We start from the raw sequence: 27,138 nt of genomic DNA, 5'->3' as shown, positions 1-27,138 counted from the left end.
ATCGGCTACCAAATGCCTTACCCTGAGGGGTTCCCAGGTAATTTCATAGGCGCTTTGTCTGAAAAAGCCTCCAGAACTGGGTGTTCACAGCAGAAAACCCACCCGAGTGCACCCAGCCCGGCCGAAGGGCTTTGGCTGGGAACAAGAGGGGGACGAGTGTGCCCGAGCTGCACAGAGCAAACCTGGTAGGCTGGGACACCCGGTTTTAAAGAATTAAAGGAACTGCTCAACATCCCAAAGCTCCTTCATCATGGAGATGAGAAGACAACTTCTTTCCCAAACACCTCTAAAAGGAGGGACCGACCCAAGCCCACGCAACCCGAATCCACCGCAGATATTTAATGTATCATTTCAAGCACGGAAATGATTTCTCAGGCCGCTGCTCACCGATGTTTAATGCAACAGACCTGCGAGATCTGATGGGGATAAGAAAGCAAAGGAGCTTCCACATGCATATTGCAGCGGGCTTTCATTCCAGCTGGTGGAAATACTGTATTTAATTGCTTTTTGTCACCTTTGTGGCTGTTACCACTTACAAAACACTGATCACAAACTAAAAATGATGCCGCAGAGATAACGGTACATTATCAGCTCTCCGCTGCCTTGCCAGGTGTCTGCCTGCAAATGGCTTTTTGAAATATGAGCCGCTGCCAATGGGGCATCAGAGACCCCCGGACTCTTGCTCCCGCCTTTACCGGTGCCAGCGCGCGGGGCTGCGACACCCCCGGGACGCACAGGAAGATTTGCCAACCATGCCCATGTAACACATAACATTGCGTTTATGCGGGGCTGTTATTCACCCGCGGAGGGCAGGGCCGCGGCGATGCTCGGCGTGCGCAGGCACCGGGGAGCCCCGCTGTGCCCATGGAAGGGTTGCTTCTCAGCATCCACCTTCACAGGAGCAGGATTGTGGTGGTGGCGGCTCGTCTGGAGCAGAGGAGCGGGCAGAGCCGTCCCGGGGCTGCCGAGAGCATCGAGAGCATCGCTGGGGCTGCTGCCCGCATCCTTCTGGCCCAGCCGCCTCCCCACATTCCACCCCCTTAACGACTTAACGACCCCCCAGCTTAACGACTTAGAGCAAGTCACTTCAATCCATCGAGGTGCTTAATAGGTGAAAGTGTCAAAATATGTGCCGATGAGGCGACAATTAAGGACAAGTTTAATGAAAGGTTAAAGCAACCTTTCCCGGAGTGAGCGCCGCGCTGCTGCTGATCCCACATGAGTCACTGCGGGGAGAGACGCTCCGGTTGGCACCGAACATGCAGCTCTGGCTCTGTGGGCTGCAGCCCATCTGACCTTTCTCCTCTGGCGGGGCCAGCACGTCGCAAACCAAGCACCGCTCCATCCCTGACGCATCCGCGCCCGAGGGGCCCTCTGGAAATCAAACCGCTGCGATGGGCAGCGGCCTCGGAAAGCCACGTCCCAGGCTGATTATCTTCTCCCCGGAGCAGAAAGCGCTGTGAAAAATTCATGACTGTTCAAATGTGCATCTTTGCATCCTTCTGAGTCACAAAGACAAGTCACAGGTCCCGGGGCCGGCGCTCTCCCCGCTGCCCTCCGCAGCTCCGGAGCTCCATCGATGCACAGACACATTCCCTTCCCCTTTTCACCCTCTTCTCTGAAATTCAAGCTCCAAACAAATCTTCTCCTCCTCCTTTTTCTTACTAAAAATAATGCCTTTCCGCAGAAATCAAAGGTGCTCCAAGAGTGCCCAAGAACAGCCATTAACAGTGATGCAACCAGCAGAAGTGACAGTGGAAGCAGGTTTGCTGTAATTTCAGAAAGAGGCATCACACGGATGAGACACAGATTAATCAGCGCCGCTAAACAGCTCCCGTTCTCATGCTCTGCCGAACCCCAGCGGGTACCAAATGCATATTAAAGTCAAAAATTGTAAAATAGTCTCAATTTCAATAGACCAACAAAAAAAAAATCCATCATTCAAAATGAATGTTACCAACCTTTAAATGGATCTCTGAGAATATTCATATAAATAATCACTTTCCTTTATAACTGAGATGCAATATCACATTCATTGCCTGAGCTTTCTCCCGGGAGGCCGAGTGCACGGGAGCACCTGGCCCAGGAGAGCTAATTCAATCAATTTTTGCTAATGACAAAGTCACCAGCCTGGAAATCACCCCCTTGCAAGGAACACCAATCTGAGGCACAGCACACAGCCACAACCCCCCCGCCAGCTCCTCAGCAACAGGCAATCCAGCCGCATCCTGGAATCGCCCATCATCTCGGGACCAGCTCCACCACACCAACCACCAGCTCTGCTCAGGACCGACAGACGAGCCCTGGTTGGACTTTGCTGCTGTGGTTTACGGGATAAAAAGCTGCAGCTTCCAGCATCCCACCCTGCACCCACCCAGGGAGTGTGTTGGACCTGGACTCGGTCACGCAGTGATGGGACATCCCCATGTGTAGGGTGGTCTCCTGGGAGATGTCAAACCGCCCCACGATTTAGGTACCAAAGGATCCCCTACACCCACCAGCCAACAACCGGAGCCAAAACCCACTGTCTGCTCCTCTCCGGAGACGGTCATCAAGCCAGAGACACATAAAAGGACATGACAAGCGGTTCAGGCTGTAAGAAGCCATAAAGAAGAGCCAGCGTCCAGGCAGCTCTGGCTCCCAGGGCTGTCCCCAGCCCGTTGTCACCGTGCAGAGGGCAGCAGGCAGGTCTCACGCTATCTGGCCCAAGGGCGCTCAGCCGAAGCGTTTTCCTTCCCAGGCGAAGCTGCAAACAAGCGTGTTTCAAATCAATTTGACATTTATCACGCTTTGGCGCAGACTTCCCTTCTACCCCCATTTCCTTGGGATAAAACAAAGCGGCGGCAGCATTTGCTGCCACTCTGCGCTGTCCACGGGGATGGAGAGGTGACACCGAGCTGCCACGGGGACAGGCGGGAGGTGCCCGGCCTGAATCAATCACCAATGCGAGGAACCGCCACCGTAAGTAATGGACTCGGTGTGCCTCGGTGGCAGCCTGGTGACGGGGACACAAGCAGGGTGCCAGCACCATAAATCCTGCCCCCTCTCCAGGCTGTACCTTCCCTCGAGCATCACCCCAGGGAGCCCAGGACACCCCGTGAGCACCGGGGCTGCAGGGAGAGCCTGGGACACGATGACGGTTGCAGAACGTGGCCTTGGTCCTCTCCTTCATCCCAGGACACAATGGCGGTTGCAGAACGTGGCCTTGGTCCTCTGCTCCATCCTGGGACACAATGGCGGTTGCAGAACATGGCCTTGGTCCTCTGCTCTATCCCAGGACACAATGGCGGTTGCAGAACGTGGCCTTGGTCCTCTCCTCCATCTCACCTGCAGCAGTGGGAGCGTTCAGGACAGGGATGTCTCCACAGCATCCCCATGCCGGGGGACCCCCGGTCTCGGGCAGCACGGACACCCCTGCCCGCAGCCCCACACGGGGCTCAGAGCAGAGCAAACCCCCCGGAGCTCCGGCGGCCCCACCAGCTCCGTCCTGCCGCCTCCTCCCTTCCAAACGAGCGCAAAGAGAAAGGCGGTTCAACTCACACCTCGCTAATTGTTATTTGTGATACGCCAGTAACGTTTTAATTAATCTGAAGTCTTCAGCATAACAGCCACCCAAGGTACAAAGATAAACCAGCATAAACAGGGCTTGATTAAATACATAATTAATGTTCCACTAAACCCAGCATATATGAATATTAATTAGCAGGAACAGTCTGCAGTTTGGCATCTCCTGTCATTATCAATTTATTCTTTACATTGCCAGTCCCTGCTTCGGAACAAATTAACAAACCTTTTGCTTGCCGGCAGAACCCACTAAATAGAGACTGAATGCGAGAGGCTGGTCTTTACATTCAATTATCCCACCCGCACGTTAACCAGCTCGCAGCACATTTGCCTGAAACCAAAGATAGATGCATTGCCAAGACCAAAACATGTTCGTCCCCAAATGGGGCTCAAAGTAAATACAACTGTTCTCAGCTGGCAATGAAAGAGGGAGGAGAACAGGACCACCTCCACCAACGGCGGAGGAGAACAGGACCAGACCTGGGCCTTGGGAGGGTTTTAACCATCAGATGGAGGGACCTGGTGGAGTTTGGGCTCAAATGCCGCAGGTTTCAAAGAGCAAGATCATTTCCAGCCCATCGGAGGCACCTGGGCAGAGCTCCCCCCCAGCTCCGGCGCTGCCACCCCAGCCGAGGTGTCGTTACCCTGCAGGAGTCTGCGCTAATTACAGCGTCAGCCGTTCCGCTGGCAGGGCTGATAATTGAGGAGAACATGACGGTGTTTCCAAACGCTGCGCCGCAGGCAGGGGCCGCAGCAGAGCACAGAAATGCCGCCGGCTTCGCTGGGAAAACCGAGCTTAACCCCGTCCCGCTGCTCAGCGAGAGCCTGGACCAGCATCTGCTGCTTCACGCCAGCCCAGAGAGCTCCGTGCTGAGCAGGGCAGGCCAGGAGCTCCAGTTTCAATCACAACCTGAATTATTGATTAGGGTGAAATGGGTGCTGGCGCCCCCTGACCTGCGGACAGGGCTCTGGGGAGCACGACGGCAAACGCGGGCTCAAGTCCAGCCTCCCCGGCTTGAAACGTCTGGGTGACTTTGGGCAAATCCCCGGTGAAAGGAGGAGGTTGGCGCAGGGATTTGTCATCAGCGTGCACCCCCACTGAGCACAAACCGCCACTGTCACCCCCGGCCCCACAGCAGCACTGCAAAGGGACACGCCAGCGGGCCAAGAGCAGCAGAGGGACTCTGGGGACAGGGGTGGGCAGGGAAAGACGCCCCCATCATGACCCAGAGCTGAGCCATCCACAAACCATCACTCTCACACAACTCTCTGGATATTAAGCTTGAATATTGTGACCTTTAAGATGCAAAAGGGAATATCTGAGCCTCTGTAGCCGTCCGAGGGCGGCTCTGTGCTCTTGCAGACACAATGAAAGGTTAGAGCGGCATCTGCGACAGCCAGGACTGCGTTGCCATTGACCTATTGCTACGGGTGACGCTTCATTCACTCCTCTACCAACTTTCTTGTTTTGCTGGTGACAGTGACAGGAATCCCCAGCCGACACAGCCAGACGCACACGCTGCCTGGCTCTTCACCCCGGGCTCCTGACACCTCGTTTGAAGGATGAAATCCAATTATGGTTCGCTCAGTGCAAACGTTTCTCTTTTTTTTTGTGCACACAGCTAATTTAAAGCTCCCTCTCTGCCTCTCCTGCCATACCTCTGCCTCCCCCGGTAATACGTGGAGCTGAACTAAGACATCTGAGCTATAAACCTATAATTAACAAAAAAAAGGGATTAAAAGAGGACAATCCATGGGGGCAGGAGCACCCGCGGGTGCTGGGAACCAATGACTGGCTGGAATGAAGCAATTAGTGCCCAGAGAGAAGCAGCAGGGCCAGGAGGGAGGGCGGTCACCGGTGCTCCAGCACAAGAACACCCACGCGCATCCCCACTCCGGCGACAGAGAGCCCACCGTGGATCTCTTCCTGCCCTTCAACCCGGGGGTGCCCTTGCAGGGGGAGAAACGCAGGATCTGTGATCACAGACCCATAACGGAGCTTTCGCACCCGGGAAGCCTGACCAGCGATGGAATTTCAGACGGATGCCCTGGCACAGGATACAAATGCACAAGCCCTCGTGAGGCTGCGGGGAGCCCCCCCAGCCGCGGCGCTGACGCTGCGGCAGCTCCCGGCGCTGACAATAGCCGCCTCCTTGCCAACGCGGCCGCGCCGGCTCGGAAACCGCGGCACTTCGCGTTTTTCTCCACGTTTACAGACCCAAGTTATGCGGAAAAGCTTTTTCCTCTTCCCCCTGCACTCACCCCAACCAGGATACAACCTGAGCCGGGCAGAGCGAGCGGAGGAGGGAGGAAGAGACGGGGGGGGGAAGGAGAAACGTTTGAAAAGGTTGCCTTATGTTAACTTTCAGCACCACCAAGAACTGCAAAGCAGCTGAGCGTCCTCCACTGTTACAAACCTGTCTCATCTTTTTCTGATCAGTCCTTTCTCCGCAGTCTCGCAGCCCAGCCCCTGGCAGGACGCAGCCCCTCAAGACCGGGGGCTCTGCAGTTCTCCATCTACCGGCAAACTCCATCCCTCCAACAAGAAAAACCCAACTGCACGTCTTCCCGCAGAGAAGCGGCGCTTTAAATTGCATCTCTTGCTGGTACACAGACCAGAAAAGAAACACAAAGAGACCAGATTTTGTTGTCTTTACAGTGTCATCTTTCTCAATATACTCGCGGGTTTACGACTTTCGCCCACGACAGGCTGGCGATAGCGAGCGGGGCTGCAGATGTTCAAGACGCAGCTGTCAGGCCGAGCCCCCCGAGTCCCCCCTTGGAGAGGCTTTTGCTGCCAAGACCTTGCGTGGCTCAGCCCCACCAGGAGAGCAGGATTTGATGTGACAGCCCCTGTCAAACGGCACCAGGCACCGCTCGCCGGGGCCATCTGTGAGCAGCACCAAAAAGCAGAAGGGAGAGAAGGCGGCAGCCACCATCTGACCCCCCCAGGGTGGCACTGACCCCACAAAGAGGCTGGGGTGGATGGACAGACAGCCAGGACTTACCTGGGACGTTGTGGATGGTTATAGCGAGGATCATCAGCAGAATCCGCCTCCAGCTGCTGCTGCCGGCCGGGGGGGCAGCGTCCCTGGGCGCGGGGAATGGCGGGGGGGGGTCCGGCAGGCTGCCCCCCACTCCCTTCCTCCTCTGGTAGGGCTCCCCGTTCTCACCTTTGTCTGGGGGTACAGAAAAAGAGCCGGGTCAGCCGAGGAGACAGACGGACAGCTGGGCATCTCCTGCCCCCCTCCCCGAAGGACAAAGCAGAGAGAGGGAGAAACACTGACCGAGCAGGGATGAAGGGGGGTGTGTTGGCCCCCTGCTTTGTTTCAGTTTAGGGTGGGGGGTTTCCCCAAGCGATCTGCAGAGCCCACGGGTCAGGGACACCAAAGGCAAAGCAGGAGTTCATTCCTGCATCCTCCTCCTCATCACTCCCCTGCAATGTCCCCACCTGGCCAGGGTGAGCCCTGGGGCCCTGTGAGGATGATGAGGGACACACAGTGAGACTGTCCCCGCTCAGCAACCCCAAACCTGGCAGGTCTGCAGCTCCATCGCCTTCGCTGCTGAAGGGAAACCCCGTAACGCTACCTTTTGATTTCACTCTGGTCACGAATCGAGTGCACTGAGCCGTATTTAGTGACCATTTGTTCTGCTACCAAAAGATTTGCCGCTGCCATTTGCTGAGACATCAGCAGATAACCCCGGGCTCTCCCAGCCCTCTGCTCCCAGCAGGACTGTTACTATCAGCCCTACTTCAACCAGTTATTTAAAAACATGCCACTAAAATCCAAGCCCCATTTAGGGCTGTGAAGGGTGGAACGAGCGCCAGGCAGCACTGTAATAAAACCCCCACACACCGAGCCCTTCACTGATCACCGTCAGCATGAAAAGGTGAAGGGAAGCCAAGAAACGAGGAGCACAAAGTCCTCAACCTCACACAGCAACAGCCACAGCTTCGTATTACAGATTTGACATTCAGACAATATCATTCTCTCCCCTTGGATTTGTATAATCCTCTCTCCTGTCCCTTGACCCACCCCGGAGCCGTCTGAAAGCGTTTTGATGGAACGCCAACGGCCTCCCCAGCACTTGGAGGCAGCACGATGCGACCGGCCCGCTGCATGCTGCCCAGCCGGTGTTTTCAGTGCTAATTAAGAACCTCAGCCTAAGAGGACTAGTGCAAATTGACACATGGGGTCACCTGGGGAATGCAGGGGTGTCAGCACCGCTCTGCATCGTGCCATCTGCAACGTGAAAAGAGACACGTAAAGGCATCCTAAAAAGGAAAATAAAACTAAAACTGGAAAAACAGGGAAAGACTAAAACCCCACTTGATGGCGGCAGGACCAGGAGCATCCCCGCACGGTGTCACCAGGGCTGCAAACCGTGACGCCCGCCAGGCTCGCGCGGTCCCCCAAAAGGCCACGGCTGCTCTGCAAACACACGAGATGCCGCACAGACAAACATCGTCACTGCCGTTAGCCATACGGAGCCAGGCACTTTCTGTCCCCAAACCCTCGCCCAGTCAATAATTCGCAGTAACATTTGGTGGCAGAGTTTCATCCCAGCCTGCAGGGACAAAGACAAAGATTTTTAAGCAATGACAAGGACGAGCAGCGCCAGTCCCGCCGAGGCTGGAGCCACTCACAGATCAAATTCCCTTCTCCTGCCAGAGCGCTGGATTACTTTAATTGCTTGGCACGCCCCCCAAAACCAGCGTTATCCAGCTCACCCACGCTGACCCACGGGCCGGGCTCTGCACTCGGCACCGTCCCACACTGTCCCCAGTGGTTGCTGGAGCCGTGCACATGAGAACCGGGGGGATGCGGGATGCAGAGAGGGGCAGGAATCCCCCACCGCAGCCAAGGGCTTTCTGGGGAGCAGGGAAAACGGTTTCCATGGCATTCAGAGAAATTCCAGTGACAAAACACCAGCGTGTTTATTCCAGCCGCGCTTCCTCCTCATTTCCCTCGTTCCTGGGGTTGACGGGTTCACCGTAAAGCTGCGCTGTCCCCCAGGACTCCCGCAGCGAGGCTTTTGCTAACGTTTAAACGTCCAAGCGAAGCCTTTCCAGCCCCCCGACGCCTATTTGTGGGTGAATTTTCATTGAGAAAAAGCGCAAAGCTCCACGGAGGAGCAGAGCGAGGGATACGACGGACAACGCTCACGGCACCGGGGAAGTTTCAGCCCTTCCCGTTCTGTTGGGAATGCCCAGGGCGGTTTGCAGGGCTCTCCAATTGCCAGAAAAGATCCATTTCCCAGCTCTCACTAACAAACCAAACCCCCAGCTCCGTTGCTTCACATGAGCCCCCACCTGCCGAGGTACCCGCTCCGTCCGGCACACCGGGGCCATTTCTATTAGATACCTTTTTTCGTTACTTTATTCTACTTACAGTACTTGGTATTACTGAAAAAACTGTTGATGAAATCAGACTTTTTACAAGCATATTTGCCGCAGCTCTGGGGGCAGTGGTGACAACGGACGGGGATGCCACGGTGCCCCTGCCAGCACCACATGGGGGAAATCTGTGGGAAATGCAAAAATAGACGCAGCTTTTACAGGGAAAGCACAGAGGGTGGTTTAGATGGGCAATTTGGACACAAAATTGCCTCTCATACAAATTACCGGTGCATTAGCAGAGGATAAAGGCAGCAAAACCACGGACACAACCCCAGGGTGGTTTAACCCATAGTGTCACATGGAACAGTGAGACTCAAACCGCACGTGGGTCAAGCGATGTGTTTCGCTTCCACGTGTTGCGAAAGGAAAAGAAGATCATTAGGGTGGACTGAAGACACCAGCTCAGGGTGTTGGACACAGGCAGGAGGGGACTTGTGCGGCCGTCACACAAAACGCAACAACCAAAGCGCTCCCAGCTTGAAACGCCGCAACAAAACAATAATTACGGCTAAACATGGATTTGGCTGGAAATCAGCGAAGCCTCAATAGCAAATTGGAGCAGCGATAAGCGCAGAAGAAAGGGTGGTTTTGAGAGAATAGCTGACACAATCAGACAAGGGTACTCGCAAGAACGTTGCCAAGGCAATTATGTGGCAAATAATGATCTGTGCCACATACGTTCTTTTAAATCTTGTTCACAAAAAGTCCTCTATATATTCTACTTGATTTATCATTATTGAATTTCTTCGTAAAGCTGCAGGGCAAAGATTCTGCCAAAAGTTTAATTACATATGTGCAGCCTGCTGCATTTTTCATATCCTCTGCAGCCAGCGCTGGAAAAAGATAAATGGCTTGGAGTACGGCTTAAACTGCTGCTGAAATATAAAACCCAACTGGCTTCTTATCAGCATGTGAAATGGCTTTTTATTTTTGATTATTTCTTAATGAAAACTGTTTGCATTAGCCGTGAGCTCAGCTTTATTGCACCCACAAGCGGTACACAAACAGACGGACACGCTGTTTGCTCAGCGTGCTCAGAAAAACTCTCCTTACCGCAGCACTTTAGCTCCCAAATTGGCGCCGCAGTCTGTGCAGCTCTCTAGCTTCTCACATCTGCTTTAGAGCGCTCCTGCTCTGCAGTTAGGCCCGGCTTTAGCCCTGCCTCCCTCCTACCACAGCTCGCAAATGCTTGAAATTAAACGTGCTGAACTGTTCGAATCCCCATCAGCGCATTCTCTGTGCGAGGAGCCTGCGCGAGCCCCACGGGCAGCCGGACACCCCGCTCAGTGTTAATTCCAACCTGCAGCGCAGCTCCAGCGCACGGGGGCTGGAGGGAGCCGGTACCCCCGACACCACACGTTCTCATGGGCAACATCCCAGCACCTCCTCCTCTCCCGCTCCTGATGGAAACCTGGAGCCTCCCTTGGCTGAAGACGCTGGAAGGAAAATCTTTTACAGCTCCAAACCCTCCTCCATCTTTCCCCATCAATTTCTCCATCAAACTTTTGCAACAAGACTCTGCATCACCAAGAAGGGACCTGGACCTGCCAGTGGCCGAGGGAGGGATCTCGGGGCTCTCACAGCAACATAGTCCCAGGTCAGGGTTTCTTCCTTCAGATTGAACTTGCAAGGGATGAATTAGCACCCTCATTTATAAAAATCTGCCGGCTCCCACCTCTAAAGCGTGCGAGAAGGGGAGACAGTGCCAAGCTTGGATGCACAGACTTATTAAAAAATATGGTTAAGCACCACTCGCCGATTATTTGTAAAAGTTGTTTGGTGTTGATGCGCACGGGAACACAGCAAAGGAAGAAAAGCATCAAATACTCTTATTTCAAAAGGCTCCACCCAGTGATGTCTTCGTCTCATCCATTTCTACCACATCCATTGCAACCGCAACCCCTGCGCACAGGTAACGGCAAAGCGGCAGCCGGCCCGGTGCTGCCGAATTCCGCTCGGCTCCAACGAGCCCCCAGACACCGCCCTCGTTCCTGCCAGCGCCTGCTCGTTCGCAGCTGGAAATCTGCGTTATGCATTAGAGCTGCTCTAGGAAAAGCAGCAGAGCTGAGCAAGCTCGGCCAGACCCCTTGTCTGGGGGTGGGATAGGGAGGAGGGAACCATTTGCTAAAGAAAACTATAACGCAAGGAGTTGCGAGCCCTTCCTGAGGTGCGGAAAATAATTGCATCTTAAATTCTCTTCCCTAATGGCCGAGATAAATCAAAATTACTTGGAAAATTTCTAAGATTCCCCAAGGCCTGATAGTCAGTCCCAGCCCCTTCCACAAACGCTCGTCTGCACAGCGAGCGTGACGCTATTAACATCTCTGCAAAGCCGAACCCTTCCCCGCTCCGCTCGTCTCATAAACCCTCGCTGCTCCATTAACTTTAAGCAGATGTAACAAATGCGTCGTGGCAGTTGGGCTTCATCGCCGTGGCACGTGGGTCCCATCGGCGCTTCCACTCTGCAAAATCCACCCTGGATCCGCCTCGCGCTGCAGCGCCCAGGAATTGAGCTCACGGCCATGGGCTCCAGGGTCTGCAGGGACCCCGGGCAGGGGACACGGGGGACACAGAGCATCCCTCCTCCATCTGATGGCTACGGAAGACAGTGGTACCCTCCCACAGGGGGACACAGAGCATCCCTCCTCCATCTGATGGCTACGGAAGACAGTGGTACCCTCCCACAGGGGGACACAGAGCATCCCTCCTCCATCTGATGGCTACGGAAGACAGTGGTACCCTCCCACAGGGGGACACAGAGCATCCCTCCTTCATCTGACGGCTATAGAAGGCAGTGGTACCCTCCCTCGCACACCATCCCCTCTCATTTTCCTTCATTTTGAACCATGGGGAAGCCCCAGAAGAGAAATTGCATCAAACCCAACAGCCACAGCCCCCGGGAAGCGGAGCCAGACGCGCACCCCTGCGTCGCTCTGCGGCACCGCGGCGGCTCGCTGCCTTCCGAGGACACTGCTCGTACCTTTCGTCACCCTTTTGCTTTTTTTCAAGGCTTTTTTCAAGGATCACTGGCAGTGCCCGGGACAGGAGCCAGCGGTCCATCCCCCAGCACTGCGCACCCATGCCATTGTAGACACATGTAACAAAGCTATTCCTCGCACACACCAAGCGATGGGAGCTCGGCCCCTTCCCAAATTCCTCCAGATCCCTGTTCTCCTCATCCTCCTTGTGCCGCCGCAGCAGGAATTTCAGGGAGCACAGAAGGGCCGGGATGCTAAAGAGCAGATGGGTGTTCGCGAGCATCTGCTCCTCACCGGCACGCGGCTCTGATCCAACACCTCCGGATGAGGCTTTAATTACTCTAAGTAATTAAGCGCAGCACCTCTTGCGGGATGACTGCCGTCCCCGTCGCAGGCAGGTGTGGGAAGGCAGGGAGCATCGCGAGTCCCAGGGCTCCGAGCACGTCTGACAGCGTGAGAGGAGCTGGGAACCACACCGTGAAGGGAAAAGGTTTTATTTCAAGCAATAAGTCCCCAAAAGCAGGGAAAATCCAGCTCCTGGAAAGCCTGCACGCAGAAAGCAAAGCTGCTGAGCGAGGAGTACTCGCAGTTGTTCCAACTATGGTCAAAATAAGGATGTATTTTAAAAAGCAGTACTTATTTACTGCTAGCAAAAGCTCGGGCTGCTCGAGCCCAGGTTCCAGGTGTCCAAGCAGAGCCCAGGGCCATCAGCCCCTCCACCATAGCAGGTGTTGTGGCAGGGACGGAACGGGACGCCCGGGACGCCCGTTTGCACATCGCGGTGACGGCAACCCCAGCCTGCCAGCGTCACCTCACCCCTGCAGCCCCTGGACGTAACGGATTCATTTTCCAGTGTTTCTGGCAGATAAAAGAGGTCCCTGCATCTGCTCAGGCTTTCAGTGAGGAAGATAAATAGAGTGTCATGACTCACTGTCTATTAGGCGCCTTCATTTATCCAAGCGTGCACAGGAGCTTTCATAAAAGGTTGTTTAATTCAGCATGACTGACTACCACTTGCTCTCAGACACACCATCATTGCCAGGATCCGTCTGAAATTTGGAGCCAGGAGGACGCTGGAGCGCGCCAGCCTTCCCGCCCCTCCTGCCCCCCATCGCCAAACAGCAAAGGGGAGCCCCATACCCCCAAACCCCAGCTCAAACCTCACACCGGGAACAACCCAGCCTGAAAAGAGACCCGGGACAATTTCAGAGCTCCCCCGAGCCCCAGGGCAGCTCCTTCTTGCACTGGCTATAGCTCCAGAGCACGTTGCTGGTGCTGCACCGCTCCCTCCCTTCCCAGCCTCTCCCACTCTGCAGACGCCACCTCTGGCCCCAAAAACCTTCATCCTGATGCATAAACGTCTCCCCCACTGCTCCAGCAATCTGTCATCGAGTCTCGCATGAAATTACTGCTCCAGCCCTCTGTGCGCCACCGTTTATCCCCAGCAGCCCGAGAAATCGCGTACATGCAGACAGGCACAGACATTATCGCTGCCCCGCTTTATCTCCCAGCGCTGGGGATCGCCCAGCTGCCGGGTAATCCCCGCACCGGCAAAGCTCCCGTCACCCCAGAGCGCTGCCAGCCTGCGTTGGGGTGAACTGCAAGGGGAAATCAACGCATAACGCAGCGTTCAGAGGGGAAGGCGCTGCAGAAATGCAATAAAGGAAGAGCACTGGTCGGCCCAAGTTGTCCCAGACAAACCAACAGTTTGGAAAGCGCAACTGGATGCGTTAAACCAGCACCATGTTCCTAAAGAGCCACGGGGGCTTGCTCTCAGACGCCAAACCCCCGTTGAGAGCACCGCTGATGCCACGGCAGCCTCTCCGTGTGCCAGACGGGGATCCCGCGGCCGAGGGGGGATGCTCAGGAGGAGATCCCAGCACTGGAACCACCCCAAGCCCGTCGCCCCACGCTCCTGCCCCAGAAACGGTCAGGAAAGCCCCCACTAAGGCATGGGACCTCGCGCTGAGCGCTGCCACAAGGCTGCTGCCTGGGGAAGGACCAAACCCGAGGGACAGAGGTGACACGGCATCAGCTGCGCAGCGGTGACGAGGCCATGGTGCTGTCACCCTCAGGTGACACAGATTGCCCGATGTCAGAATGCAGGAGGAATGCCAAAAACCTCAATGTTTGTGGCGTTTAAAGATTAATTTCTCGGGTGAAAACGCCAGCACGATGTTAAATGTAATTACATGCACCAGGTGCTTTTAAGCAAACTAATTCATGCTAACTTCCAAGAGCTCTTTAAAGAGTTCCCAATAGATAAAGTGCATCACTGAATCATTTTATGCTGAAATTTTACACATTCGAGTTAATTTAATCAGTTCATTCCAGAGGGCTGAGCTACGTTCCGATCTCCGCTCCTTGGCAGGGAACGGCTGCTGAGCGAGCGAGCTCAGACACGGCGATCTCTGAGGAGAGGGAGGACAACGCCGTCCCCTACCTGCTTTAACAGAAAGCGGCAAGTTTTATCAGGAGCTATTTCATCAGGGCTCAGCTGACAACCTTGCTGACCCTGCTCCCGGCAGCCGGGGGGTGACGCGGGACCACGGGCTCACCGGAGCCACCGGCACCGCGGGTCCCACCGGCATCTCCACGTCTGCCAGGAGCCACCTGCACAAGGGGCCTTTGGCATCATCTCCACACACACACCTGCACGTCAACCCCAGCCCATCTTCCCACTGCTCTTCTCTCCTGCCTGTTCTACAACTAGTTTTTCTTAATTAGAGTGGAACGAAAGCACAGAAATCCAGCGAGCAGAAACTAATGTCGCACGATCTCCAGGAGCAGACGTCGGTACCACACGGTGACCACGCCGCCGTGTCACAACAGCTGTTATTGTCACCACAACAGCCCTTTGCCGCACGTTCAAGATGCCAAACTAGAGACGAGGAAAACGAGCTGCTCGATTCTTGCTCTGCGTTATTTCTCTTATTCTTTCGCTCCAGCACACCCGTTATTCAAAGTCGCCTGCTCCTCTTTTTTTATCCAGCAAGGACACGGTGACTTCAGCTAGAGAAATTCTCTTTGCAAATTATTTAAATTTGTTTGAAAATAAAAATCAATGAATAAATGCATTAGAGCCCAGAGGTTTAACCGGAGGTGGAAGCGGCACAGCTGAGAGACACTGTTAGCACCGTTAACACTGTTCTCCAAGCAGCATATTTCCCAAATTATCACCGTGCTTCTGCAGATCAGGAGCAGGGAATATTTAGGAGCAACAACCGATCAAATCTGGGGGTGCAGAGGCCAATCTGGCTCCTCCTAAAGGGACAAGCAAATAGGATTTTTGCCCGTTTTCCTGGCAAAACCAAACCCTGGGGGTTTCAGGAGCATCACCTGCCGCAGAGACGGGTGAAGCTTGGGGTGTGACATGACACCAGTATCGCACACCCCAGCCGCCCCCGCACAGACACAAACTCCAGCGCAACAACGGTGTTTTCTGCCACAAAGCGCATTTCCAGCGGCGCTGGGTCGGGTCCCAGCGGCACCGCGGGCACAGCGGCCGCTCCGGGGCTCAGCGAGGCTCGTTAGCTGGTGTCTAACGAGCTCCCGGGAAGGAGAGCAGGAGATGTGGTCTGTCCCGCTCCAGAGGAGCTGTGCGCCGCAGCGGGGCCGTGCCCAAGGGGGACAACATGGGCCTGAGCTGCGCCCTGCCGGAGGAGCAGGACATGCCTTCTCGCCCTGATGAAAGCATCCCAGGCTTCTGCTGCCGCACGACAGCACTACCCAGCCTGCTACTAAATTTTTAATTCTCCTATTTTAGGTAGTCCTCAGGGTAAAAGCAGAAAAGCAAAGCCGAGGCTCGACCCGCAGCGCCGTGCTGCGCAACAGAGGATTCGGCAGCAGCCTCAGCTGCGAGACCAGACTCTTAGACGAGACTCTGGGCTTTTTTTCCTTTGACAGTTTCTAATTTATGGATCTGGGATGAACATCTCAGAAATGAAAACTCCCGTCTCTAGCAGTTTAAGCAGAAATAGGCTGTGTGGCTGCATTCAGCCCCAGCCCAGCCATCCCAGTTTGCACTGGGATGCCCCTGCAGCAAGGACAGGCCAGTTTTCCAGAGGTTTATCCACACCTGTCCCTGCAGAGGGTTATCACACAGCCCTGGCCATGCAGAGCACAACGCTGTGCTCATCATCATCCCCATCTCTGCCCCTCAACATTTACAAGACCCCAGGACCCCGTCTCCCAGGGACTGCTCTTGGCTCAGCAGATACCAGGAGCAGCAAAATACCTCTCAAAAATCAGTCTCAAAAAAAAAAGAGGATGTGAACCCCCACCAGTGTTTATCAGGGAAGGAGCTGGGCTCTTTTTGCCTCCTTTGAATCCAAAGCAAATCGATCTCTGGCAGCCCGGGGTGGGGAGACGGGGATGACTCAGCCGAGCTCTCCTTCCTCCGCCACGGCGCGGGAATTCAGCTGGGAACCACACGCACGTACACGGAAAACCTACTCCTTAAATTTTCCTCTAGTATTTCAATAAGGGATGAGTTTAACCAGCCTTTATCTGCCTTTTCACGGCAAAGCCCTCAGCACTAAGCCCGACAACTTGTTTCCAAGGGAAGGGTTTCTGATCCCCGCATGGCTGGACCCTGATGCTTCCAACGTGTGGAGACGTGATGCTGGGGCTGGTCCAGCAACCCCAGAAAACAACCCCAGAACCAAAGCAGCAAAACCACGATGCGGTGCAGAAAACAGCGGGTGTTTCACAGGGCTCCCGCTCCCGGCAGCGCCGCGTCTCCCGGGGCACGGCCGACGCTCCCGAGCGCGGCACGGCCGCGGCACCAAACCGGCCGAGGAAAAGGATGCGCAACTTCAAAAGAAAATGATACTCCACAAATCGCCCCTTCCCAGGATGGGATACTGGGGGTCAGTCACCATCCCCACGCTGGAGAGAGGCTCTCAGGTGGAAAGAGCCTAACAAATATTTTAACGAGTATTTTAAAATCTGAGCATCGCTCCCGCCACCCCCGTGCAGGGAAAGCACCGCACGGCAGCCCGAGCCCCTCGTACAAAGAGCAGAACCACCCATTGGCAGTAAAACAGATAAATAAGCATCATTTTAATCACACGTCATTGCGGATTCAGTGCTATTTCCTACTGACTTCAAGGCGGTTCGCACCATCTGCTGCCGCAGATCCATCCCAGGGCTTTGAAGAGAACCAGCCCAGCTTCGCCCCTCTCCCCACGTGCCCTCGAGGTCCCAGTCGCCATCGAGCAGCACGTGCAGGGAGAGCATCACCCGCCAGGACAAAACGGGGCCCCGGGGCGAGCTACGGAGAGACACACAGATGGCACTGAATATGCTCGAGCTTCGGGACTTGCAGACAACACCGCTTAAAAAATAGTTTAGTTCAAGCTTACAACACATGCAGATGGGAAACCACCAAGTCTTTAAAAATTAAAAATAGAAGACCTCTTTCTGCAGAGCTCCCACAAAGCTGAGTGCCAAGGCCCTGCTGCCATCGGTGCCCCCAGCCCAGGCCCTGGGGACGGGGACGCTCGGGGACCGTGTTCTCGTCACAGCTCCCTCGCAGCAGCTGCCAGGCTTGGCTCCTGCTCCGGCTGCTGGGGCTGTTCCAGCCCCACCGACCCTCCTGCTCCCACAGCCCGCTGGACGATGAGAGAGGAAAAGCCCTTTGAGACCCCTGCCCATCCGCTGCAGCTACTGCGCATCCAAACCTGGACAAAGTGACTCCCGGTGCAGGGGGGACAGCACCACGTCCTGCACCCGCTCCAGCCACCCACAGCCTACTTCTGGGCTGCCAGGGGAAAAGCAGCCCTGAACCCCATATAACCCACCCAGCCAGGCTGAATGCCATTTGCCCCTGTTTTGGGGTGAGACAAAGCCCTCATTGACACCAGCCCGCTGCGAGGGACGTGACGTGACAGACGGGATCCCTGAGCAGCTCATCCATTACACAGCGCAGCTTGAAACTAAAAGTCATTTCAGCCTGGCGGTGCCTACATGAAAAGCAGAAAGACATTCGCTAATTGGGGTTATTTATCCAGCAGCTCTCCTGGTAACACGCGGGCTGGGATTGCTGGCGTGCCCATCTGCCCCTGCGCGTGTCCCGGCCACAACACGCGGCTTTGGCCGCATCCCCTGGGCATCGCTGCAGGTTTGGGGATGCAGCAGCAGGCAGGGCGCAGGCAGGGCAGCTGCTGCAAAGCTGTTCTCCCTTTCAAGGAGCCGGGCAGATGGAGGGGGAACACTCTGCAGGTCGGGTTCACTTCTCAGGAACGGCACCAGCAGGAGCTCCCTCTCTTTAGATGCTGAAAAATTCAAATTAAATAGAGCGATTGCAAAAGTTCAGGCAGCAACAAAGCTTCAATCACAGCTTCTGTCTTATTAGGCAGCAGGGACTCTGCGCGAGGCAGGAGCAGAGCCCTCATTACCTCTGCCCCTCGCAGAGCTTTTTCCTTCAAATATGTAAAAGTCACCCCGTAACCGCGCAGCATCTCCCGCCCCAACCCCGGCGTGGGTTGGACCCACAGTCACCCCAGCGCTGGGAGCGATGGGACCAGTTCCCGCTGCCCTGGGAGCTGCAGCGTTTCCCCCCCCCGAGTCATCCTCTAGGGACGTGTGTGCTCTGAAAATAACCCTGAAAATAGAAAATACCGCTGAAGTCACCCCGATGGCACCGAAGAGAATATTCTTCAACATATTCTTGCGGTACTTCAGACAGCAAACACTTGGTGCGTCTCTAAACATCTTTGTCCAAGGAGCAGCCCCGTTCCATGGCTCCCACCCAGCACCCACCCGCCCCACTGATTAAAAGAGCAATTATAGTGTAAACCCACCAGCCCCACTGGTTTAAAGAGCAATTACAGTGTAAACTTGGCTTTTATCTGAACAATCAATATTTGTATCTGGGAAAAGCTTCCTGGTGAGGGAAAGGAAATAAAACATTGATTTTTAGTGAAAAGGCATATTTCATCATCCTGTGCCATATACCACATGGAAAAGGATAAAAAAGAGGCCTGGACATGAACAACTGTCTCAGGACACAGTGAAATGGAATGAAAATGTGTTGAAATTGAAATCAGATGGGAAAGCAATCACCAGCAGAAATCACAGCAGAATCAGCGATTCGGGAAAACAAACCCGCTGCCTTCAGAAGGAAACGAGGTTCCTGCCTCCCGAGCAGGACGAGCTCCGTCCCCAGCAGCCTTCCCAGTGACCAGCTGCGGTTTACACTGGAGCCAAACTGGTGCGCTAGAGCAAAACCCAGCGGGCAGAGCCCCCTCCGGTGCAGGAGACCCGGCCAAGAGCTCCCAGCCCCAACCCACCAGCTCCAAACCCCAAATGTCATCAAGGTCTCAGTTCATCCGTGTCTCCGGGGTGCGGGCTCAGCTCCACCACGGCATCCGAGCACCCGCACGCCCAGCGGGCCCAGCCAGGACACGGGCTGCCCGCCCACCGAGCTCTTGCCGTCTCAGCAGCTCAGGAAGCGTTTGCGCAGCCTTGCAGAAGCAGAAAGCCCCGCACAAGCGCTTCATGCTTTTAGGCAATAAAAGCACCTTTTGTGGTGTTCCCCCGTGCCCTCCTGTGCACCCGGAGAGCAGCAGCTTTGCTGGGAGGTCTGTGATCGCTCAGAGCCGCGGGAAGCAGCGGCAGAGCCGCGATGCCCCCGGCACAGCCCGTCCACACCACACACTGAGCGCGGGGCAACCATAAAAAATCCCAAAGCAGCACAGGCTGGTCCCTAAATACAACCCGCGGTGGCCACAGCGCAGAGGTCACCTGAGAGCGTCACCGGAACCACACAATTACAATAGATATATATTAATATACACACACATACATAAATATATACATGCATCTGTCTCCATACTGTGCACCGACCGCTCCAGTGCCCTCCCTGGCTCTGTTTTGGGGTTGTTCCCATCCCTTGCAAACTCCATCACACTCCTGCGGCCACGCTCAATCCCCGGTGCCACAGCTGGGCTACAGCTTTTTATACACTTCGTTACCCTTAAAATGTTTGTTTAGTTTTAATGTGGGGAATAGCTCTTTTTTTTTGGATGCAGTTGATTCCCTTTCCTTCACGGTACCAGCGATGGCCTTCCCACGCTTCACGGTACATGCCCTGGCATCGCTCCTCCGCTAATATCGCTGCCATAACGCAGAGCAACTGCTAGAGCTCCTCATTTCCATCTCCCTCCTCCAACATATCCTTAGGGTGACTAAAAATTATTCCCATCCCCATTCATCTAAAGAACCATAGCTAGAAAATAAATGAATTACTGCGCTTATTGAGCGAAGCCAAAACAACGGCCGCTCCAGAGGCAATGATAGTGACTGTTAGCTCAGTTTAATAAACCCTGAAATGCAGGTTTTCCCGGCTGCAGCTGCCGCAGAGGGTGTTTCTCCCAAACTTTGTTTGTGCTAATCCCCCTCCAGCCTGGAACCGGGAATTCGGGATTCCAGCCCCCCATGCCAGCAAGACACGGGTTTGATGCAACACCCACCTCCGGAGATGTTCCTGGGGTCATGTTTTAATGCCCTATTACCTTGCTTAATCAGAAGGGTTATTACTAGAGGACTAAATACAACACCAGCACCATCACCACCCCCCGAGCACCGCGCAGGAGCCGCCGGTGCTGCCGGCATCACCAGGCCGGGCTGGAAATGAGTTTCTGAGTAACCTGTTCTATACAGCTGCAGAATTAAAAAGACTTAACAGATTGTCAGGTGAAGCCAGGAAATTAAAGCTCCTTGATAATATTGCACGGAGTTAACGAGGCTCAATTTGGGAAATGACTCCTCTGATTAATGGCCGCGAGCGGCACAGCAGCCTCTCCGCAGCCTCCGCGCCGCCGACAGAGCCCATTTCGGAGCACGGGTCTGACCCGGCGTGTCACTCAGCAGGCTTTAATAAGCCTCGCAGATTAACAAATCACCTGAAATAAAAGGAGGTGCAGAGCAGAGCAGCAGCCTCATGTCACACCACGATACCCACCCCCCGCACGGGGGGGACAGACACTTGCTCATCTGCCACCGAGCTCCGGGTGAGGAGCCCACCCAGCCCTCTCTGCTCGCTACCTGCATTTTTATAGGGAAAACCCACAGCCAGACCCTTGGCAAACAGCAGAGCAGGAAAGCCATGTCCTCCAGCTGTAAATCTGTGCCTGTGGTGACTTGGGCGGGATAAGAGGCTTATAGGAAAAGCCATTTCAAAGACAAAAACCATTTCAAAGACAAAAGCCATTTCAAAGGCAGACAAAAGCTCTTGTGAGGCATCTGCACCCTCTGTGGCAACACCCGCCGGCACAACTCAACCCTCTGGCAATGCCACCGGTGCTGGTGAACACCAGACCCCTTGCAAACCAGCTTCGTGTTGGGCTCTTCCACTCCCACCATCCCCCTTGGAAAGCCCAAATGCCACCAGCAGGTCCCCATCTTGCAAGGGAGATGACAGAAATCAGGTTGTAGCTCTCCTGCAACTCTGCGAGACTTAAACCAGAGAAGCCTGCAGCTAGGCTAAGCCTTTCTGGCCACGTTTCGTTTAGGAGGATGCTGGATGGAGCCCAGGAAAAGGACACGTTAACAAGAAGCCATGAAAGACAACACTTGCAAAGAACAGCAGGAAGCGGGACGAGACGCCAAGAGCACATTTCACAGGCGCAGATGTCACCGGCGGAGAGGGACGTTGTTTCCTCTTGGCACAGCGCTGCTCCTTGTCTAAGCAGTCATGAAAAGCAGCAAGTGTGGAGGCAGCTCACGGCTCTACGGGCAGATAAGGCAGCTGCCCACACTTGCCAGCAGCTCTCACGCTCCTTACAGTGCTGTTCAACTGAGAATAAAGCAAAGGACAAAGCTACCGAACAGCACATCAGACTTACCCTGAGGAGCCTCAGGCGCCCCCAACCTCTGACAGCTTCCACCTCAAGACTTCTCCTCTTGCAAGGGTCTGACAACCTTCCAACCCCATCTCAAGACCTGTCCTCCTCTTCTAAGGGTCTGACAACCTTCCAACCCCAACTCAAGACCTCTCCTTCCTCCTCCAAGGGTCTGACAACCTTCCAACCCCATCTCAAGACCTCTCCTCCTCTTCTAAGGGTCTGACAACCCTCCAACCCCAACTCAAGACCTCTCCTCCTCCTCCAAGGGTCTGACAGCCTGCCAACCCCAACTCAAGACCTCTCCTTCCTCCTCCAAGGATCTGAAAACCTTCCAACCCCATCTCAAGGCCTCTCCTCCTCTTCCAGGGCAGCTGAACCCTCTAAAGACTTATCGCTAACTCAAGAGCATCTTGAAAAACAAAACGCGCCCGAGGAGCCTGGAAGTCATTCCGCCGGTGCTGCTGCAGGGAAGATGTTTCCATGTGCATCTTGGAAAGCAGAAGAGAAGTTTACACCCAGTGACAACACCGGCCAAGAGCAAAGGAGAACAAACCGCCAGGTTTAATTTAGCCCTCTGAAGTCAAAATTCCTGATCCAAGGAGCAGGGCTGCAAACAGAATACAGCGGATACAGATCTCCATGGACGAATGCATTTAATCAGTTTATAAGGGATTATGTTCTCCCATTTTATTTATTTTTTTGAAACTCCACGTATATAAATTCACGTTTAGTCACGACTGTAAAAACCAGTCATAGAACCAGCCTGACAAGGAGGGTCAATACCCATTGGAAACGCTCCAGAAAGGGGCATTAGGATGTTGTTAAATCAATACAGACATTGCCAGAGGCGTTCATCACTGAGCCTGGCTATTAAAACTCCAAACAAATTGATGTCTCCTGAAAGCAGCAGCTTCCTGGACCGAGCACCGTGTGAACATGTCAACACTATTACAAATACAGTTGGAACCGCCTAAAACTGGTGAACATCCTATTTTGCCAAAGGAGCCTCATGTTATATAAGTTGCAATGACTTAATGAACCTTTCGGATGCACACGCGAGGCTCTGGCTGAATATTACCCCAATGAATCACGACGGGTTCGTGGCTGGAGAGGCTTTATAAATCACCCCTGCTCCACGGTCTCTGCTCCTGCTCAGGGAAGGAGGGAACAAGGGGGAAATTTACAGGGTGTCAGCAAAGCGCTCATGCTTTTATGATGGGAACTGGCTGTTCTACGGAGGAGTTTTCCCCTTGGCACCGGGGCAGACGCAGCTCAGGGCAGCCCAAAAACACAGGACAAGGCTGGACTTTGTGAAACCAGCAGCAACCGGGTAAAAATTGTATTTTCCGTCTGCAAGGACACAGCCAGAGACAGAATAAACCATCGCCATACACTGCCTGACGCACCAGAACCCACAGCTCGGCTCTCACCCTCTCTGTGCTGCTCCCCAAGGGGCTTCACCTCCTCTTTTATCTGCCCAGCTCCCATCCTCCCTTTCATCAGAACTTTACTGCACCATTACAGGACACGAACTGCCTGGGCATTGATGAAAGAGACGCTGCGTGCGCAGGGTCCGCATCCTCGCCCGCGCACCAGCAGCCTCGTACACGAAAACTTCCTTTGAAGGGGGAAAATAAAAGCGAAAATGGAAAAAAATGACAGTCTCCAGGAGGAGGGAGGAGATCAGAGCAGGACTGGGTGATGCTGCTGAAATGGGTCTCGGGCAGCGCAGCAGGATGGACCCACATGGGGCTTGGTGCTGGTGCTGCCCCAGCCCAGCCGCCCCCCGCTGAAACAGCCCCCGGGACACCGCAGCATTTTACAGAAAAAACACAAATTCTGTGTAATGAGGTTTCTCTACGCTGCCCCCAAAGCCCACGGCTCGTTTAAGTAACAAGTTTAATGAAATTTCATCTCTTAAGTACACTATTTCAAACACCAGTATCTTTTCCAATTACTACACCCATCTGGATTCGCTCACTGAACGTCTGCGCAGGAACGCAACGGCACCGTTTCCTAAATCACACCCCACCAACAGCCAACCGAGTCATCGAAATCAAACCCCGATTCTCCTTAATAACACAGCTGAGTTAACAGCACTGGCAGCATGATGCCAGAATCGCATCCCATCCCCTTGGCACAGACGTCCGTGTGTTCGGGACAGACGATGAGCGAGCGGCGATGCTGCTGGTCACCAGGTATCTCAGCAGATGTTCACCAGTGGTTTGGGTCAGCAGCCAACTCAAACTACTGCTCTGAACTCAGAGCCAGAGCTGTGCCAACCGCTGAGGATGCTCCCAACCGAGCACCAAACTAACATTTGATATTTAACTCTGAGCATTTTCCAGCCACGTCGCTACGAACTCTACCCCGGCACACCAAGAAAGCGCCTCCCCGGAGCGAGATCTCCCACCCGCCATAGGGCAGCGAGGATGCTAAAGCGAGAGCGAAGGAGGATGATGGGGAACATCACCGCCCTCCTACTCGCTCCGTAATCTGATTTGGAGCGACGTGAATCATTCGGCACTGGGATGCGATAAAGAATCAACATGCCTCGCTGTTAAATATACAGTCGACAGGAGCATGAGTCACAGCTCGGGTTTCAAGGTGCGATGCTGTATGTAAATCCTTTCTGAGAACTACCCAAGAACACCGTGCACGTAGCTGCGGGGTCAAACCTGGCCGTGCAGTCCCGGCGTGACCCTGCTGAAAATATTTCCCCTGGTTTTAACATCCGCAAACCCAAGCAAGCTGAGCTGCCCCAGGGAGGTCCAGGGAACCCCGCGGCACCAGGGAGGCCTTCGCTGCACCCAGAGGGACCACAGACCCTCCCCAGCTTTATCCCAAGGGAGGCAGAGAAATACGGATTACATCCCTCGCCTACCCAGACACATTAAAGACAAGGCTGGGTTATCTTTCCTTTGTAGTAATTAAAGTCTAGTGATTATCCCACTCGTCAAATAGCAAGTCTAGACACAGAGTTTTCACATCAAATCCGCCCGTACTCCATCTCCCGTGCACACGTGTCTCGCTTCACACATCCGCGAGGCAGCCGGCTGTTGGCAAACCCCCTAAAAATCTGGTTTGGATTGAGCATCGATGGCTGAGAGCGCAGCGGGGAGGGGAGCGGGGGACGCAGGAGCGGGACAGAGGGCACCCCAGCCGGCTACTAACAGCTTACAAGTGGTGGGAAACCCAGAGACTTGGGGTGATGGGGAAGAAGAGAAGCACCCAAACACGCTGTGACCGGCAGAAAAAGCAGAATGAGAATTTTTTCCCCCAACAGAGCGGATAAAGGATGGGTGTGAGCATTGCATTTCCTCCATCTCCCTTCCTACGGGTCTAAACCAAACCTCGCTTGCTTATTGCGGCTACAAGGTTCTCAACACCCAAGCGGGACCGCACGGTCGCTTCTGCTCCCAACCTCTCATACAGCCACGCTAAATACACGTTAAATACACGTTAACCTCTAACAGCAAAGACCTGGATGGGCAGAGCCCCGGAGAGCTCAGGCTCCCACCCCCAACCAGCAAGAACAACGGCAAAACACCCCAGCTGGCTGCTTTGGGATTTTTGTTGTTGTTTTCAAAGCTTAAGCAATTTTAAAACATGTAAATATGAAGGAAGGGTTAATGATTCAACAGTGATTAAGGCTGAAATATTCCACTTAGCACCCATTAGACTTTGCAAATGCCCGTTGTGTTCCCAGAGCCCAAGCGGAGCCCGGCGCTGGGGAAGCTGCTTTCTTGGAAGGCCTGAGGAGTCTTGGGAAAAGCCTGAGTTCATTTCAGTAAGAACAAAAAAAATATAGCAAGAGAGAATAAAAGAATTAATGTATTGTAGATTCTTAATACCATTTCCCCAGAGAGAGGAAAAATAACAAAGTCTAATGGAAATTTTCTATTCTCAAAACCATTTGCACTGTTATTGTTTGCGACTAAGAGAAGATGAAAACACAAAGTCTCAGCGGCAGAAGTTGAAGAATAGAATGAAACTCTTTCCACCTTAGGAGAATTCCAAACCCCTGCAGCAGCCCCAGGGCCCGCGGGGCTGCAACCGGCTGCACTCGCCCCAGGATCCAAAAGCCACCAGGACCCAAAGCCCAAAGTGTGGCACAAAACTCCCTCCCGCCCCTTTGGAAACATCCAAGCTGGTATTTTGAGTCCTGAAAAACCCCGTGGACCTGAAACACTTTATGAACCATGCAATTAAGCAATGCAGTTAAATAATAGAGCCTGATTTAAGAGGCAAGTGCTATTCTTTGCAAAAAGAAGGATCATTTCTTCATCTCAATCTGCTCCCAATTGTATTTGAGATATTGCAAACCGCTATTTCGGTTTCTCTCCAACCAAGAAAAAGCAGAGGAGCAATAGAATTAATTCACCAAATTACATTTCCTTTGTCTACTGAGAAGCTGCTGTTAAGCAGAGGAACAGCAAATCGTGTTGACTCGTGGGACGCGTCCCCACGCAGCGGGGTCGGGGTGGCCACCACCCGTCCCACACACCCACCGCGGACCTGGGGACGCCTGACCAGGTGCCACCACCTTGACCAAGAAATCACTACTTTAAAATCTATTTAAGGAGGAAATAGCTGCCAACGAGACATTTTACTCCACGCTTTGGCAGCTACAATCCCATTAACCTCCAAGGCAAGGGGTGACAGCGTGACCACCAGCGCCGGGCTGTGATGAGGGGGCACCGAGGGCCGGTGTCACGGGTACCCCCGACACGGCGGCGCTCGCAGGGTTAGTGCCCGCTGCGCCCACGCGCAAAATACACAGCTCAAGCCAAGCTGATGATTTCATTTCCCTGGTGAACGAGATATCTAATTATCAATAATTCACAGGCACAGACAGCCGTGCAAGCGGTTTTGAGAACTGAAGCAGAAACACAAGGAGTGATTCTTGGAAGAGGAGCCAGCAGAAGGACAGATCCAGAGAGGGAAGGGAAGGTGCACTTTGCATGCACGTGTCAAAACCAATCCAATTTCAATCACATACGTGACAGTCTGGGTGCCAGTTTAAGCGGGGGGCTTTCCCCGCGCCCCGTGCCGTGGGTATATGACAGGATGCTTGCCTGGGTGCAGCCCAGCTCTACCTATCCGGATGGACAGCTCGCTCTCGTGGGCCAGGCCGTGGGCAGGGTCGGGCTCATATTTCTCTTTTACCGCTCGTTGGTCACAGCTCAAGGCGAACGCCGCGTGGGGGGGTCCGCTGAAACCCTGCAAGGCAAGAGAGACACGTCAGGTTTGTCCCACAGCTCCCCATCCGCCGCCTCCCGTTTCCATCCCCGGGGGCTGCTCCAGCATCTGCGTGGTCGGGAAGCCAATCGGGGCACATGTC

At 54.2% G+C, this 27,138-nt stretch overlaps 1 protein-coding gene across 4 annotated transcripts in view; it reads right to left on the bottom strand.

Annotated features, from left to right (window-relative positions):
- SLC39A11 (solute carrier family 39 member 11) overlaps positions 1 to 27,138 on the bottom strand; it is a 76,536-nt gene that overhangs the window by 26,443 nt on the left and 22,955 nt on the right. For all 4 annotated transcript variants that reach the window (XM_082067061.1, XM_082067062.1, XM_082067060.1 and 1 more), the window contains exons 5-6: positions 26,894 to 27,017; positions 6,573 to 6,743 (exon numbers count right to left, since the gene is read on the bottom strand). In XM_082067061.1, coding sequence (XP_081923187.1) covers positions 6,573 to 6,743; positions 26,894 to 27,017 — 295 coding nt within the window. The remainder of the gene's footprint in view (positions 1 to 6,572; positions 6,744 to 26,893; positions 27,018 to 27,138) is intronic.

The sequence above is a fragment of the Streptopelia decaocto genome, assembly GCF_964273445.1.
Source record: "Streptopelia decaocto genome assembly, chromosome: 16".
NCBI lineage: Eukaryota > Metazoa > Chordata > Aves > Columbiformes > Columbidae > Streptopelia > Streptopelia decaocto.
The sequence above is the reverse complement of the archived record's forward strand: the minus strand, read 5'-3'. Positions and strand labels throughout refer to the sequence as shown.